The sequence below is a fragment of the Doryrhamphus excisus genome, linkage group LG3, assembly GCF_037039965.1.
Source record: "Doryrhamphus excisus strain RoL-2023G ecotype Guam linkage group LG3, RoL_Dexc_Guam_v1.1, whole genome shotgun sequence".
In the NCBI taxonomy this organism is placed as follows: Eukaryota; Metazoa; Chordata; class Actinopteri; order Syngnathiformes; family Syngnathidae; genus Doryrhamphus; species Doryrhamphus excisus.
The window spans coordinates 23,220,250-23,239,134 of record NC_136359.1 but is presented as its reverse complement, the minus strand read 5'-3'; the positions used below and the strand labels follow the sequence as shown (position 1 = coordinate 23,239,134).

Here is an 18,885-nt window from a genome sequence, read left to right as displayed (position 1 = left end):
CTTGTCCCGCCCACCTCTCCTGCTCTCGCTCACCATCATGGCAAACTTTCTGCGAAGTGTTTTTTAGCGACTCTTTCGTCAGGAATACAATGACTTTCCATCCATACATTCAAAAAACTACATCTAAGTATGTAAGTGCATTATTATATTCTCATTTATTAATTATCATGTTATATTTTTATTTTATTTTTAGTTAATAATTACAGTTTACAGCTAATCAAAAATAATGTTTCATAAAATTTGACAAATTATCAAAAAGTTCAATATTGTAAACTACTGGGTCATGTTGCCTGTCTCTCTCCTAATTGAACTCCTAAAATCAAATACAGTTTGCATGGCATTGTATTGTAAATGATTGATGTTTGCTAGTACAGTAGTTTTTAGTAATTCCGTGGTTAATTGGGTCCAGACCTGACTGTGAAGTGAATTTACATAAAGACTTCCTTATTTATCAATATAATATCTATCACTTTGTATATATTTTAAAATCATTTTATTTGTACTAATAGTTCGAGCATAGAAAACATGTTTATTACCATCTAAATACGGGTTTAACATGTGTTTATAACTTTATTTTCATCCATTTGGCTATTTTTAGGCTTGTGTGGTTAACAATAAATTAAATTAATTTAAATGCAATTTTTTTAAACAAATAACCATAGTATGGTTATAACCATGACCAACAAATTTAAGACAAACATCAGAAAAGTGAAAAATACCAAGTAAAAATATGTCGGTATCGCCATGTTAGCACGTATTTAGTTGGTATCACATCGATACAAAAAATTGCAGTATCGTTCACTAAAAAGCTGAAAAGACGGGAAGCGCGATGGGACAAAATTTTTATTAACAGGAATACAACGAATTTCACAATTTGATGACACCACTACAATGTAGGGCAAATACGTTGCAAGACAAAAATGTCTTATTGTTTGATGGCTTTTTAATCAACATTATAAACATCAAAGAGCTTCTTGGGATGGATGAACCAATCGCTTCTTTCTTTAGTCGTTTTCTTCATCCAAACAGAAGCAGCAAAACGATGCAGACCGCATTTACTGCTATCAAAGGAACTGCAAAAGAGTCGACGGTGCATATAATGTGTGACTGGGATATGTGAATGAGTTATTCGCAATGAATAAGTTATGGTTTTGGTTATTAAAAAATGGTTTGAACGCTCACCTCTCATTACGGTCCTTACAGACCGAATCAGGTTCATCAGCTGCACTTTGATGCCTGGTTCATCACCAAAGCCTCCCACGCCCTGGTCCACTCCCCAGCCGACTACAATGCATTACAATACATTGGCACTGATACTCTCGTCACACTTCCATGTACAAGTTATCAGGCATAAATGCATAATTGTTGGAGTCATTCTTACATATTTAGTATAACTTACTTTTACTTAAAAATCGTTCTTCGTGTAACACAGCCACGGCATTCACGCACAGAATCGCTGCTTGAATGAGGGAGTAGAGTGTAAAAGCCATGTTAGCTCCCAAGTGTGTGGCTAAACCTAGCATAGAGTGTTTACCTCTGACGTAGCCTACGGTGGCCAGTGAGGGAAAAAAACAAGGACGGCTGCGTTTTGCGTTGCCAAATAAAAGCATAATAAGGTGAACATTAGTATCCGTCGCTGTGCCCTTACAACAGTGAATGAAAATATATACACACATATATATGTATATATATACACACACACACACACACACATATATATATATACACATATATATATATATATATATATATATTATACACACACACATACGTATATATTCACACACATATATATATGTATATATATACACACACACATACATATATATATGTATATATATACACACACACATACATATATACACACACACACACACATATATATATACACATATATACACACACACACACATATATATATATACACACACATGTATATATACACACACACATATGTATATATGTGTATATACACACACACACATATGTATATATGTGTATATATACACACACACACACACACACACACACACACACACATGTATATACAAATATATATACACATATATAGTAACACACACACACATATATATATATACACATATATAGTAACACACACACACACACATATATATATATATACACATATATAGTAACACACACACACACATATATATATATACACATATATAGTAACACACACACACATATATACACACACAAATACACACATACATATACACACACACACATATATGCACATATATAGTAACACACACACACACACACACATAAATATCTATTTTCCCGATGTTTTCCAGTTTTAATAATCCCGATTACGATTTACCTAATTTTCCGAAACATTTTCTGTATTTTATCACACGTATTTTGTCAGGTATGACTTACCTAATTCAACTATTTGTGAATACGTGGCTGCGACTATCGTTTAGTACCATACACTGTACAAAATAGACTGCAATCTATTCGTGGCAGTGGGTTGCCATTGTCTGATTTGCATAGTTGGCCATGACACATATGGATGGCAATTGTATTGTTCCAAATAGTCCAGATTTTTTTTGTGGGTAGTTTTATATGAAAGGGGACCTATTTTGGTTCCTTATATGGGCATGCCCGGGTACAAGTTGTACCCAGGGACGGATCACAATAGAGTGGGGATGTGGGTGGAATAAATTACAACAGACCATTTTGGAAATGCAAGGAAATACAGCTGGAATAGGTGCAGATTCTGGAAGATGTAGAAAGCTTTCCGTTTGTGTTATCCTGTGAAGCTGCTCTATAGGAGTCTTACTCCACAACTCAATACATGGGGCTGAAAATGAGTATTTCAATTACTAAATAACAAATGTATAATTTAATATGATTATGGCTGTTTTTCATCGAATTGTGCAACAGAGGCCCTGACGTAAATCTACAATGAGTAAACATGACTCAGGAGAATAGAAATCTTTATTAGTGTTTTATTAATTCTGCATAATATGCCCTGCCTGAGAAGCTCATGTTCAGAAAAAAAAAAACCTGCTCTAAGAATACCGCCCTCTATTGGTAAAATTGCAACATCTACTATACCGACTGCTTTGCAAAAAAAGATAACTGTTAAATACACACATACTGTACTATTATTATGTATATGTACGTATGGTCCACATTGGTTTTTGTAAGTTATTATTTTTTTAAAATCACATTCATATGTTGTAGGCCAAGGATACAATTATGAAACATGGATCATTTCCGTGTATTCAAGTCACTAGGTGCATTTCAAGTACAATCTCTAGTGCCATGACATGAATGCATGTACATCAAGGAGTGGGGTGAGGGTGGGGGTGATGGGGGTAGGGGGGTAATGTTAAACTTGCACCAGCCACATACCGACAATAAGGGAAGAGCAAATAATTGTTGTATTTCTATATTTCATAGACAGAACAAATACAATACACTTGAACACCAAATGTCCCAGGAATGGGGGAAGGGGGGGGGCACATTTGCGCTTGTTTTTAGGAAAGTGATCACATTTGATGATTTTTTTTTTAAAAAGCCAGTGACAGCAAGCTGACATTAAATCTCTGGACAAAGCACAAAAACACTGCTGTCATGATGTTTTGTTTTGGTTTTTTTTTTCAAAAATTACGTTAAGCAATGAAAGGAGCAGCCATGTTTCTGGAACCAAATAATTCCATTGCAGAAAATGGTATTTTGACTGAGTTTCTGGCATTTTTTTTTTGTTTATAGAATTTTAAAAAAGGCAAATTTAAAAGACGGTACAGAACTTATGGAACTTTTTTTTTTCCCCACTGGAAGAAAGAGCTGCTACTGGAAATGAATTCCAGCTGAACTGTGGGTCTAAATAAATGAAGGAATGATCCAAAAGCCTATACGGGTCAGTTTTGAAACAGCTGTGTTATTGAAAATATTACTTTAATAGAAAATGCGAATGACAGAAATGTTAGACGTATGTTTATATATATGTATATATATATAAAAATACATGGGAATACAAAAAAAGTAGCAAAACAATTGGGACATAGGCTAAAAACCAATGATGGATACAGTCTGTGAGAGACAGACTGGGGAGACATGTCAATGCCCCCCCCCCTCCAGAGAGTACAAGGCCTCCCAGTGTCGTGTCATAAAGCAAAAAAAAAAAAAAAAAAAAAAAAAAACCTGATACTCTCTGGTTCCTGCCCAGTGCCCCCTGCATGCCCAGTTTGTAAACCGGGCTGCAGATCGACTTCATCATGGATACAAATACTGCCATATAATGACAAAAAAAATTAACAAACATACTGACTTTTCAGTTTGTTTAGGGTTTTTGGGAGATTTTTTTTTTTTTTTTTTAAACCAACGATCCTATTTGTCAGTTAAGTAGCATGTCTTATAACGACACAAACGGGGTCAAGCCTAGCAAACAGTGAGGTGGATTTCATCAAATTTTTTATAAAAAGTTCAATTCCACAATTGCCACTTTTTTTTTTTTTGTTGTTGTTGTTGTCCCACCAAGCTAACTGACACAAATCCTTATGAGCCATGTTTCTTAGAGAAACAAAAAAAACGTTAATTGCTCAGAACAAGTCGGGGTGTGTGCTGGAGGGAAAAAAAAAAAAATCTTTTCCACAACACTTAAGAAATATTCTGATATTTTTGGTATTTTTCATTTCATTTGTATCACACTATGGTGTAATATTAATAAATGCGGATGCGGGGGAATTTAACAAGGTGCATGACAAAGATGACTAACAAAGTGCCAAATTGTCGACTGAAAATTCTGTGTGAGGGTGAGCCTGTGCGCGCGTGTGAGTGTGTGTATATATATATATATGTTTAGAGGTATATGGAACAGAGTCACAAATACTATGACATATATAAACAGAAAAATCATTCTGCTGGGTTTTCCAAGATAGGACTCCATAATGGACTTTTTTTTTTTTTTTTGGGAAGGTGGGGTTCCTTTGTTGTTTAGGACATACTGGAACAGCGTGCAGACGGGGAACCCATCTGAGTCAGAACCTTGTCTAGCCACTGTAGAGGACCGTTTAAATGCAACTCGATCCAGCATGGAGTGCTTGTGACAGTTTGCCTCCTGTGAAACAAAGGCCGTTTATCAAAATGTAGCGTACATCGTCTTTAAAAAGAGCTGCAACTCATTTAGATTGTCCACTTTAACATCTCCATACAGATGGTCCTCGGGTTACTAACGAGTTCCGTTCCTACTGTGACGTATATTATATGTGTACATAAATTATTAGAAAATACCATGAGTACCAATTCTGAAAGGTGTGGATTTCATTATTGCCGTATACACGCCACGGCGAGCCACATTTCCTGTCTGTTTTTTGTACATTTTGATTTCCTTCCTGTGCCGCTTTTTCTAGCCTCCTAAATCTTCCCACATCTCCAAACACCATCTCCTTCTTTTTTTCTCTGCGTGCGTTGGTGACGCAAGAGATTCCTCGAAATGAGGAACTCGAATTAACCGAATAATTGTTGCAGCCCAGGGTTCGATTCCACTCTCAGCCATCTCTGTGTGGAGTTTGCATGTTCTTCCCGTGCATGCGTGGGTTTACTCCGGTTTCCTCCCACATTCCAAAAAACATGCAAGGTTAATTGGCCACTCCAAATTGTCCATAGGTATGAATGTGAGTGTGAATGGTTGTTTGTCTATATGTGCCCTGTGATTGGCTGGCCACCAGTCCAGGGTGTACCCCGCCTCTCGCCCGAAGACAGCTGGGATAGGCTCCAGCACCCCCCGCGACCCTCGTGAGAAAAAAGCGGTAGAAAATGAATGAATGAAATGAATTGTTGCAGCCCTACTTCCATGGTGATGGCTTTCCTTTTCTTTGGCGCGCTGAAGCTCACGAGACATAATTACGTTTAATACGGTAATTAGGTATGCTAGTTTTGTATTTAAGGACCAAAATGAACTTTGAAATTACCAATGTTCAATGCTCGTAACAAAGGATAGACCGATACATTGGCCGGACCATATTTGCGTTTTTTTTCCTTGTATCGGTATCGGCTGATACGCGCGTGGGTTCGCCGATGTATTTTTCCACCGCATGATTTACAGTCAGGCAGAGGGCCCAGCAACACACGTAGTTGAATCACATCAAGAGTGCGTTTTCACAAGTAATAGAGTTAGCTTGCTTTTAACTCTTTACTAAATCAATCACAATTCACTGGGTGATCGCTAGGCATAACAGTTTAAGTCACAGTGTCACAACAAGAAAGCCCAAAAACATCACATAACGCAACAGACGAATAAAAGCACTGTCACTAGTTGAGCAGAACAAGAATGAACAACTATGCAACTTTAAATGTGTGTCGGAGAAGGAATTGGAGCAGCTGTCTGCTTAGAGAGGCCTTTATCGTGCAACAACACAAACTTTAATGATGAGAGAAATGTCTTATATATCGTACTAAATTGTGTCAGTGTGATGTGTTTGTGTGTGTGTGATCGGCCACAAATATCGGCCCAAGCAAAATCGGCCATCGGCTGAGGGTGATGGAAAAAAAAAATCGGTATCGGCCCCAAAAAAAAAAAACATATCGGTCGATCCCTACTCGTAACAATGTTTCGGCGTAAACCAAGGACCACCTGTATTGATTTATGTCTGAGGTAATAGTAATGAAGCTCACCTGTACTCTGCTCCCCAGCCCTTGACAAAGCTCATGCGTATAGTGCACATCCTAGTGAGTTGGTACACAGCCTCAAAGCCCTGGTTGACAGACTGAGCCAGCAATGCTGCAAACTCTTGATTGTTGAAGATTTTTAAATTACAGCCTGAGGAGGTGAAAATACACACATGTGTAGGCGTTTGACATGAGCGAGGGAAAAAAAGTTAACCTTCACTAAAGGCTTGATTTTCCTGCCCGTGAACTCCCAAGTGGAATCCACGTCACTTAAGTCACTTTGAATTAAATTATTAAGAATTACTTTCTTAGACTTTGTTATTAACGATACAGTCTTCTGTAGAGTCACTGTGGATATTATGGAAAATACACAAAAAAAAAACCTGAAAGCTTCAGCAAGTTACCTGGTGGAATTTTACACACTGTTGCTGGATGCCATCCATACCGTTGATTGCAGTTTGGACTCTGGACAAAGATGGCGCTATCACTCAGACACTCGGCAAACACTTCCCCACCTATGTAGTACAGTCTAACTCCCCTTCCTGTGTGCACAGAACATAACAAAATGCCATTTTCATATACAGTAATTTTTTTTTTTATCTTTGTTTATTGGTCCTACACCCAACTGTGATGAGTTAATTTCCACCAAAAGGGATTCCTTATTGATAAATGAAATATTTTATAGTTAGAGCATAGAAAACCTGTTTACAACCATCTAAATATGGTTTCTAACATTATTAGAGCCCTTCGGACATTAAATAACACCCCTATAGTCAACTTTACACTCATGTTACCCGATATAATGATCAGAAAAATACACAGAGCCATTTAAGACGAGACTAATAAATAAGACTAGTGCTTGTATGTGGTATTTTAAATGTGTTTCGATGCTAGGGGAGCTGAATGAAACAACCTTGGGCTTGAGCAGTCTAGACCAGGGGTCTCAAACATGCGGCCCGCGGGCCAAATGCGGCCCGCAGGACACTAGTTTGAGACCCCCGCCTTGATATGAAAGTTTAATGTTAGTGCGACCCGCGCAAGTTTGATATGGATGCTGTATGGTATCATGTACCCAGAAAAAATTATTACGTTTGATTAATGTTCATGTTAAAGGTTAAATAACTGTTAATAGTTATCCTCCCTATCCGTGTGGAAGTGGTAAGTTTTTGGCTATTTAAGTTTAAAGGAAATAACTTGAAGGCTACCGTTTAGGTCGCTAGCTCTCTAGTTTGCGAGTTAGCATGTGTCTCAAGACCCTGCAGTTGCGCAATATGTTGTAAATAAAAAAAAAGAGTATAAATGTGACTATAGTCGTGTTTTGTCATGTCTACAGGGCTCTAATAATGCTTTGTTCATTTTAATCTGAAAAAAATAATTTGTCTACCCACCAACTATATGTGGTTTCTTAAGTTTTTATTATTTGCCGTTTTATTATTATTATTCTATTTATTTATTACTGATTGATTTTCTTTATTCTTAATTTGTTTATTTTTCATCTTATTTTGTGCAGAAAAATAAAAATGAAGATATTTGAGAACAGTGGAATGTTTTATCAGAGCTTTTATTGTAGAAAATCGGAACCAAAGCATTGAAAAAGTTTGTATATTTTTCAGTTTTTAATAAATGCGTTTGTTTTTTTTTGGAAAACCTGATGCGGCCCAGCCTTGCCCAGACCCTAGCTCCAGTGGCCTCCAGGTAAATTGAGTTTGAGACCCCTGGTCTAGACACAAGCCGGGACTGATCAACCCGGCTGGGTCACCTGGGCGAGGGTGTCTGTTGTGAGACCCGAAACACCCAGTGAACCCAGGATACAACACTGATGATGTGTCTAAGTTGCATCAAAAGTGTATGTCAAAACATGGGGGTTGAGTTTTAGCTTGCCGTGGCTTAAAGCTGCAACAGTATCCCTGCAATAAAAGCCTGTTGTTCCGGCGATCACATCTGGTGCTTGTGTGACTCACCAAACACTACAGTAATATTACTGACACCGAGTGACCAGTGTAGAATACCATCATCACAATGTCTTTAAATGAGTCTTCTGAATGCCTTATATTTGTATTTCTGTTCATTTAGCCATTTTTAGGCCTGAAAATTAGTTTGCATTAAGATGTATATTTTGGGGAAAAAAAATCTGATTCCAAAAACATGTGCCGTTATACTCCTATATTTCCTGACAGTATTTTTTGGTGGTAGCAATTCATTTTTTTGACGCCGTAACTTACCTATATGCCTTCGAGTCATCTCCACAGTGGCATTCCTGTTAACATTAGAAAGCAGGCCCAAGCAGAATCGCTCAGAGTTCGATGGGTCTGTGAATCCGTCAACCGTCAAAGAAGGCTGCGAGGCGTGGAACGTCTCCCCTACGCGTTGGTTGAGCTCGTAGTAAGCTATCGAGCACCAAAAGGCTGGTTCTGAGTAAGTGACGGGTTGCAGGTCTAAAGAGAGAGAGTAGTGTGACTAATTAGAAAGTGTTTACATGATGCAAAGACCTTGACGCAATATCAGTTGAGGCGGAGCTTCTTCTTACCCATGCTGTGATTGACAGGTGAGAGAGTGCTGGGAGACAGCTCTGCTGGAGAACCTGGGACAAGACAAGAAACCAAAGCCTGAGTTCCACACAAGGGACAATATCAAATACTATAGTATAATAAATAAAAGCATGAGTAAGTCTTAGCCATTATTTCACATTTGTTGTTTCGTAATTATGTAATGCTCATACATATGGCTGAAACTAACAATTATTATTATAAGTCGATAAAGCTGAAGCTTAATCAGATGACCATTGACAGACCAAATCAATATGAACCAAACATCAACATTTATATATATATATATATAAAATCACATTTGTGAGGTTCAAATGAGAGTACATTTACATTTCAAAATGAAAAAAAAAAAAAAAGACTACTGTACTGAAATACCAAAATGGTTGTTTATTAATTGTATATTCCAATAATCACAAGTTCAATGATTTGCCGCGCTACTCATAACTACAATGTATGGCAGTTGAAGCCAGACGATCAACAATAAAGGAAACAAATTGTGGCACATTGTATATTTGTTAATTAGCAGGGCATGGTTCGTTCTCGTTTATTGAGGAAGATGGCGGATTTGTGGGTGTGGGTGGTGAAATTACCATTTTAACGGGTGGTCTGACGTATTGATATATCCATTGAAATCAGGTCTACTTCTGGTAATGAATTGTATTATTTGGATACTATGCAGGTAGGAACTGATGGATGACCAAATTTGCAGTACTTTTAGTTGAGTAAAATGTTGTGAAATTCAGTGAATTAATACAAAATTATGTCTGATTTAAGAATAACAAGAACTAAAACACATTTTACCAAAAAAAACCTTGTCAAAATACCAGATTGGTCCTATTTACTTTGTTCAAATGAAATGAAAGTGAAACAGTTCATGAAAACAACAAAGCAAGTGGTGTTCGATGGTATTGTACGTTTCAGTGCATAGCGGATCTCTTCCAAGCAAAAGGTTACCTGTATCCATGCTTTGATTCATCTGTTGATCGCTGGCCTCCCCATCCTCACTGATGTAGCCTGGTGGAGGAGTTTCTGTCCAATTGACGAGAGAACAATTAAATTACATTTTAAATAGCTCAGGTTTAATATAAGTAGTGCTGGCAAAATATAAAAAAGAAGACGTGTAATTAATCACTTTTGTTCATGTTCATTTTAACCTCAAACAAACAAACTCAGACAAATTCATGACACTATTGTTGCAGATCGAAATATTGAAAAAAAGAATTTTTTTTTTTATAAAATCCTTTATTCTTTTTAACAGACTTGAACGGATGCAGTCCTAATTCTCAGAGCGATTTTGATATGTAAAAAAAAAAAATCATTCATTAAATCATGCTCCTCCATTTGGATAGACTCTGCAATACTTGCCTTGTCCTCCCAACTCCAATGGAAGCTTACGCTAAACAAGTTAAAATAATAATGATAATATGCAAGGTGCATGTAATTGTGGTAAACAAATTCAATTAAAAGCTTCCAAAGAAAATGGGATACTACGCTGCAAAGGGGTCCAAAGAGAGGCTTGGGGGGGGGCATTATTTATTGGGTATACAGTAGAACCTTGATTCCAGAAGATCTGACACTAACCGAATATAATAATAATATAATATAATATAATTTAAAGCCAAAAATGCTAACACAAAACAGTCGGATGACTTGACATGAATGTTGCCAAAGACAATTCATTCATTCATTTTCTACCACTTATCCTCATAAGGGTCACAGGCGTGCTGGAGGCTACCCCAGCTGTCTTTGAACATATATGTTTTAAAAACGACTGTAATGAATTAATGAAAATTCATGCTTTTGCTCATCAATTTCAATATATTTAAATGTAATGATGAAATGTATATTGCCCGACAAACAGTTCATTCAAAATGTAAACAGGAGTGCTAGTGTGAATTTTCAAGGCAGAACGTAAACGTTTTTCTCTGGTTCGACCAAGTACTACGATGCGCTGAGAACCTCACCTGGTATGTAGTTATTCGGAGGATCGATTCCTGCAGGAAAGTTTGTGTTCTCAGGTATGGAATGAGTGTAGTCATCCAGAGGTGGCAGCTCTGTTAGAATTTCTGAGTGTCTTGGCACAAGCACTGGAGGCAGAACTGGGACATAAGAAAGTTGGGAAGAAATTAACTTCGACATACAGAAATATCTACTTAGGCTTTAAAAACAAAAAGTCTACTTTAATCGCAAAGGAAGGGAACGCTGTATAGTTGATGCCCAATTTTCACAAAGGGTCATGTTCTGAGACCACAAGCAAATGACAAAAAACTTGAGTAATTGACATGGCCATAAATCTAAAATTTATTTATATTGTGCCAACAGTTATTTCATGGCACTTTACACATGGCGGTCAGATTCATAAATGAAAAACAGAGAACCACATGAGCAAGCACTTGGCGACGGAGGCGAGGAAAAACTCCCTCTGGGGAAGGAACCTTGGACAGAACCCAAGCTCTGTGGGGCGGCCGTCTGTCTCGACTGGTTGGGTTCAGATAGATAGGACTATGATTTCAGTCTTATACAAAGTTAATGTTGTCAATTTGGACAGATGAGTAGTTTGGTTAGTACAGTCGTGTGTCATCGGCATTACTGTGGAAGTTAATGGAGGAATTTGTAGTTCTTTTTGTTTTGTTCGGTTAAAGATGAGTAGTAGGCAGTTCTGGTATTACACAGGGGCCTTTTTATAGTTTTTAAGGCTCTCCTTCCAGCCTGAACGATTTTCTTGTGTGTGGGTAGAACACCATTTTCGCTCAACCTTTTCACTTGAGGTTTACATTAAATTTGCTTTTGGATTAACATTCGCAATAAAATGACTGTTGTAATTATAGGATTAAATTCAGTTCTCTCTTCAATTGCCATTGTTTACTATTATTAGAGAAGAAAAATATGTATATATTTTGACTAAAAAGCTGTGTTTGGGGAAAATGTAATGTACTTATAACTTATAAATAACATCCACTACTCTATTGATACCATGGTGAATATAATCAATGGGAAGAAAAACACATAATGTACTTTATGTCTGAAGTAAAAAATAGAAGCTCCACAGAGCCATCTCACCTGGGGTCTCCACCCTTTGATAATGGTAGGGGTTGATGCAGACCTCATCCTTCTTGAGGTGAAAGGCAAACTCGCAGGCCTCGATAGCACGAAGTTCGTGGTGGCTGTGAAGATCCGGCCACCGCCACAAACGGCAGTAGATAACATGCGGAAGACCCTTCCTGTGGGAGACCTGCATGCGGCCGTCAAGGGATCTAAGGGAAGGGAGCAGAAGGACACACAATGGGGAGAGAAGCATTGATGAAGACTCTTACGTTCCCGAATAGAGCAGGTTGTATACAAACATAATGTAAAAGTTGTCAATATTCACCTTGTTTGGTCCGAATAGCTGTAAAGGCCTGATGTATCCCACTGTTCAATAGTGTTTGGTGTACTCAGACCCCATATTTCTGAGCAATTGCTGTGCACCAAAAGACAGAAGATACAAATCAAAAAGCAGACTATTATTAGATATATGAAACCATGGACGGCGACGCACTACAAACATACAGTATCTTGCATTACTCTATTCTGGTTTGTACGCAGAGCACACATACATAAGCGAAACTCATTCAGTTTTAGGTTGCCAATGTATTAACACGGCAAGACCTTGAAGAATTCTCAGGCGATAACTAACATTATCTAGAGACAAGCAAACATCTGAGTGATGCCAACCTATCAGCAAGGAATGGGACATTGTTCCCACTAAACATGAGTCTGATCATCAAGGTTGGCTGGCTTACACGTGAAACATCTCTCGCCTGTTTTAACAACAATTTCTTCAGTAATTTCATTGCACTGCATTGTATGCTCTCTGAATTATGCAATGGGACACTTTTTTTTCTTTTATCATAATGTTGGCCACACAGTCAGGAGATCTGGAAGATCTGGGTTTTGGATATCCATGGGGGATCCCTCTATGTGGAGTTTGCCGGTTCAGGGGCCTTAGGATCTGATGTGGTCCTGATGGCCTCTTCGGGCTGAGTGGAACCTTCAGTGTTTACTGGGGCAGTTTGCATGTGAGTGTGAAGCTTCTGGGATGGGACTCAGACCTCCAAATCAGAGGCCAAAGGGTGGAGTGCTCCCTCTGGATTGGGAATGAGATCCTGCCCCGATTTTTTAGCAAATAGAAAGATTAAATGAAATGGTATATTATAAATGTTTTGGAATAGGGGTAAGTGGAAGAACATAATTTTTGGACAAAAGGAAACAAAATGATACTCATTTTGGGTGCAAAACCGAGCTGTGAAAATATAAACCTGTAAAGGCAAAAATATTTCATATTGTCAAAAACTTTACCTGTAAACAAATTTTAGAATATTTCAGCTCAATATGGCAAAAAAATCATTAGAGAATTTGCTCATATTTCTGCTCATTGAGCCAAGAACAACCATTAAGATACAATAAACAGATTGATATATATATATATATATTTTTTTTTTTTGCCGTGTTAATACATTGGCCCAAAAATAAATAAATAATTTTTTTTTTTTTTTGCCGAAATCAAGGTAACAAAATAAAGATTTAAGCCAATGGCACCACTAGTCATTTAAAGTTAACAAACAAGTAAATAAATTTCCAGAATGGAAATGGCATGATCAGCGCAATCAAACAAGTAATTTTTCCACACAACATAAAAGGTTGTGCATCTTATCGCAGAGTTCTTTTATCCGTCAGCCACATCAGCAACCAATGCTTGCTTTCATGTTGGGATTTCATTGTTGCCGCACACGGCTGCTATTGTGGTATGCAAGTACCGCAGATACACATCAGTTCAACTTTAGCCACATTTTGTTTTCCGTCTCTGTCATTGTCTTGTCGCCTTCTCCAGGCTCTTCAATCTTCCTGCGTCTTCAAACATGCGCTTGTTTCTTCGTCCTTTGTATACGTGTACACATAAGTGACGCATGTGATTCCTCAAAGAAGAAAATCCAATACTTTATGTAATCGAGGTACTCAAATTATTCCAATAATCGTTGCAGCACTAATCTAATGAAATAATTAGACGCTTTTATTGCAAATGTCGATCTGAAATCGGAGGAAAACAAACAACGTCAAGCAAGCAAGAGGGTTCTGCGAGGGGGAAACACGTCTAAAATAAAAATTGATATATGAGTATCAATTACTTGCGTTTTTTTTTTTTTTTTTACTGTTTGCTACGGGTTCCCAAAAAAACGTAACCCATGAGAAAACCAGGGTTACATTGTATTGGATTTTGTAAGGAATACAGAAATTCTTTCCATGCTTGGCATGTTACCTGGGGATGGTGACACACTTGGTGTTACAGTTCTGTGTGGTGATGGCTTTCTCGAGCTCATCGAGCTGCCCCGTCTTCTTCAGCTTCTTCACTAAGCTCTTCACGGCCTTCTCGCACCACTTCTCCTCCTGGCCGTTCTGTTCTCCCCCGCCGGCTCCACCTGGTCCGTTGGTTGACTTCTTCCAGCCCAAAAGCCTCTTCACCACCGGTGGAGTAAATGGCAATATGGAGGACATCTTGGCTGGGCAAACCAGAAGTCTCCAGGGGACTCGAGATGGGCCGTCTCCCAACACGTACGCAAGAAGTGGCTTCACGGCAGGGGGAGGAAGCAGAGTCTGAGGACATAGAACACAAAGAGACATATACACCATTAGGAAGTAAATATTTTCGAGTGCAATTTTTTTTTAAATAGCCAGGGATAACACAAACAATATGAAATCAATCCCTATATAAACTATGCATTGCTACACCATACAATTCATTTACTTGTGGCAGCATTAAAAACATAATCGAGATGTCCTGATACAACTTTTTCACTTCTGATACTGTAGCCTTGAATATCAGTCCATACCTAGCTGATATCAGCACAAGTGTGAACTGTTGGAAAAAGTTAATTAAGTGATGTTACTCAAACAGAGCACTGGTCAGCAACAATAGGTATGAGGGAAAACTGCCCTATGTATTTATTTATGCACATGTGGTATAGTTTTATCACCAGTGTAGTAGTCCGGTGGTAATTTGCAAACCAATCCTTGCAAATCTTGAAATGGACCAATCAGAATCGTTTATTTAGACCGCGGTCCGTAGTCCGTGTTTTACCCACACCGTTCTTGTTCGCGATCAACCAATCAGCGATGGTTTGACTAGGAAAACATCTATCATGGCGTCCCTGCCAACATGGTCTAATTCTTCAACAACTTCTGAAGGAAAAAACAGCAAAAAGTGATGAAACAGTGCCTCCTAAACAAGTATTTTATTAGTTATTGTTTGACCATTGAGCATTTTTTTTCTGGATTAAAAACACTTTACTAGTACACAAATGTGTCTATTCAAAACAACCACAAGAAATCATAATCATTTCATCTTTGAGATTCTCATGTAATGCCACAAAAATTAGATCTCAACTAGATATCATTATTGCAGTCTTTTCATTTTACACGGGGCAAGTTCGGGTAAGTAGTTCTCACCTTAAGGATTCCCCCGTGGGCAAATAATTTTTGTTTTTAATGTAGAGCCCTGAAAAAGATGAAGTTGGCTGTATTAAACTTCCCCGGTTCTGTGCCCTGCGATTGGCTGGCGACCACTCCAGGGTGTACGCCGCTTCTCCTCCAAAGTAAGCTGGGTTAGGCTCCAGCATACCCCCCGCAACCTAATGAGGATAAGCGACAAAAAAATGCATGTGTCGCCATTGTGTGCAATGTTTTTATTTTTGGACTTGAACATAAAAATAGTGCCACATGGAGTTCTAAAAGTGCTGGCACCGACTCTGGAATGGTTTGCTTGTATCGGCGTCTCAATATGTGAGATTTTACATGTAGGCCGATATAATACGATTCTGTTTTTTCTCTTGATATCCGATGTCAATGTTGAACCGACACACCCCTGAATTATGAGATGGTCTGTGGATGGAACTTGTTGTTCCAACTTCGTATAATAGACGATATCACAACTGCTTCTTAGCACATCCGATGGTGTGCCAGAATGTAAGAAGATATAGCAGGACGGATCGGTGTTGCCAACTTATACCCATTTTTCCACTGTGGACTAGTTTGGAGATTTTTTGGGGCTGGTTCTCAGAGCTTTGCTATTCCATTGTTGTGGTTATACAATTGGTTCAAACAAAAGGGGTATTTTTTTTTTTATTCAACGCTGGCTCCAATAGTTTGCTGAGCCGAGTGAGTGAACAGTTTGTATAATGAAGTGGGCGGGGTTACCTAAAAAAAAAAAAGTCCACTCATTACTTCCATCTTTATTACATTACATTGCAACTCTAACAATAGAAAACTCAATGAGTCTTGTTGAAGAAGTGCAGAAGAAATTTGAAACAAACCCTGCCGATCCTGGAATGCATCAAGAGGCAAGATGGCTGCAGCGGTTTTTTTTTTGTTTCAGTCTTTCGAACAAATAAACTTCAGAAATTAGAGAGACTACAGACCCCAAAGGAAAAACCTCGGCAGTAGTGTCAGAGATTAATGCCTTATTTTGACGAACTCAACCAAGTTTCGGGCCACAGACAATCGGCATACAAGCTTGCTGGTGCTACTGCTGTGTTTAATACCACAATGTTGTATTTCTCCAAACTCCACCAAAACCCTGGAGGCCATCACAACAGACGACTCAGACACAAGTCAGACATGCCTGGAGTCCATCAAGTTGTATTTGTTTAATCTGTTAACTGTAGCACGTTAGCTTGCAATGGTCGAATGAATGAAAGGCTTGCCACCCGCCCCTTCTCATTTGTGCTTACCAAACTAGTTTCCTGCAATGTGCAATTTTACGTTAAAACGTTTTGCCTTTTGCACCTTCATCTTGACATTTTTGCACCTTTCATATTTATATATTTACATGTACATAATGTACAGTGTCAAGGACTACAGTGAGTGTTTTGACAAAATCAATGGTCAACACTTGAAATTTCATGATCGGAGGGAACCCTGTGATGTAATGACATGGATCCTCAGACCAATGGAAAAATAAACTAGCGTCAGAGTCAGTTCACAGGCAATATGGTTCCATCCTGGCCACAAACTTCATCAAGTACAAAGACCAAAAAGTTTGATTCAGTGGAAAATAAGTATTTGTGACTTTGTCGCACAAGCATCATTTCCAATTATCCAAAATCAGATCACCACAAATAGATTGCAGTCCTGTGGAAAACACTTTACACATTGTCTTGTTTTTGCCCTCCCTACAAACAACACACTTTTCAATGACAAAACGGTATTATGGTCAGTGTCGACATGATAAACATATGATATGTAAATTATTAGTAATAGATATGGAGAAGAGGGAGTACAAAATAAACCCTGCCTCTTACTAGTCCTTACCAGACATGTTGAATTGCACAAGTTTGTATAGTAAACCATACCACTTAAAAGTTAGCTTGTCTAAATGCTGCAAGACAACTAGCATACACTTGGTAAGTTTGACGGACTACAAAGTTAGCTGACTGGGATGTGTCTTAATGATCTCAATTCAGACAAGCTATAAAATACAGATGATCATTAACCTTAACAATGATAACATAAATAAGTGTACAATGAGTGTCATGTGTGAAAGCGAGTGCCGACAGTAACTGGCTTTGAAAGGCCGACAGCTAGCCATCTACCTGGGCTGGGGCTGTACGTGGGCTTGACTCAATTCACAACATTCATAAGCTTGTTGAGCATGAAAGGTTAAATTCTTTAACAGCAAATCCATATAGAGAAATAAAAATGACTTAACATGTACGTAACGGTGAGTCAATTTAAGTGGAGACTGGCGCCTAGCTAGGTGGGCTAATGGTAGCAGGAATGAAGGCTAGCTTCCAGCTTGTAATCAAAAATCCTTTTGTTGTCAACCACAACACACAAACAACAGTCCGCTTATCCTGCCTGCTATTACCTGAAACAGGACGTTTATTTCAGGTTAAGGGCAACCCTTTAAACATATAATTTAAGTAGTCTTAGTTTTTTTTTTAATTCAGACGAGCCGTTAAATGTTTGTATTCTTGTTATTATTATTTTTCTACTTCTGATAAAAATCAAAACCGGAAGCAAAAATCTTATTAGCATCAAGAACCAACTACTGCAAACTACGCGTTGGATCCCGTTGGATAGCGAAGCTCTCGCACAAAAACAACAATCTTTAAAGTCGACAAAACAGCTAAAGCGTGGCAATACTCACCAAAGTGTTACCCTCCCAAATCCCCTTTCTTGTCGTACAAAGCCCGGACAGTCCAATAAACACCCCGATAGAACACAGAACAATAGTCGGATACGATAATACTGCCGAAATTTACAAAGCTTGATGTCTTTTCCAAGTTGCTACCAGTGCTACTTGAGCTAGTTAGCCATGTTAGGTAGACCGGAAAAAGACAACGAATCTGATTGGCTGTTACCGGACCTTAAACCAAGGAGCTACGCGATTGGAGGATTGCAGAACGATGTTTATTTTTTGCTTTTCAAAAGTATAACAGTGTGGATTAATAATCTGCCGTTTTGATGGTGAGATGTATTCAAATGCAACGATAGAAAAATGACAAATTGTTTAAGAGTTTCTGATAAATGGAAATCATACAAAGAGGCATATGAGGCTATTTAAACGATAAATATTATTTAAATAACATCTTGTCGCATGAAGAGCTCTAGTGTATATATTTTGTCAACAATAAATGAAACATTAAATTAGTTATTGTTA

At 38.1% G+C, this 18,885-nt stretch overlaps 2 protein-coding genes across 2 annotated transcripts; both read right to left on the bottom strand.

The window, feature by feature from the left end:
• Positions 1-826: 826 nt before the first annotated feature.
• On the bottom strand, positions 827-1,565 carry LOC131128629 (immediate early response 3-interacting protein 1). Its single transcript, XM_058071660.2, has 3 exons — positions 1,400-1,565; positions 1,183-1,284; positions 827-1,073 (listed from the first exon to the last, which is right to left on the bottom strand). Exons 1-3 carry the CDS (start codon positions 1,521-1,523, stop codon positions 1,018-1,020), a joined length of 282 nt encoding a protein of 93 aa, XP_057927643.1. The 5' UTR covers positions 1,524-1,565; the 3' UTR covers positions 827-1,017.
• Positions 1,566-2,949: 1,384 nt separating this feature from the next.
• Positions 2,950-18,573, bottom strand: LOC131128621 (mothers against decapentaplegic homolog 2). The gene is made up of 11 exons (XM_058071644.2): positions 18,373-18,573; positions 14,488-14,822; positions 12,562-12,651; positions 12,252-12,445; positions 11,156-11,290; positions 10,146-10,220; positions 9,173-9,226; positions 8,868-9,080; positions 7,050-7,187; positions 6,652-6,796; positions 2,950-5,095 (listed from the first exon to the last, which is right to left on the bottom strand). The coding sequence occupies exons 2-11, from the start codon at positions 14,721-14,723 to the stop codon at positions 4,972-4,974; spliced, it is 1,404 nt and encodes a 467-aa protein (XP_057927627.2). The 5' UTR covers positions 14,724-14,822; positions 18,373-18,573; the 3' UTR covers positions 2,950-4,971.
• Positions 18,574-18,885: the final 312 nt, after the last annotated feature.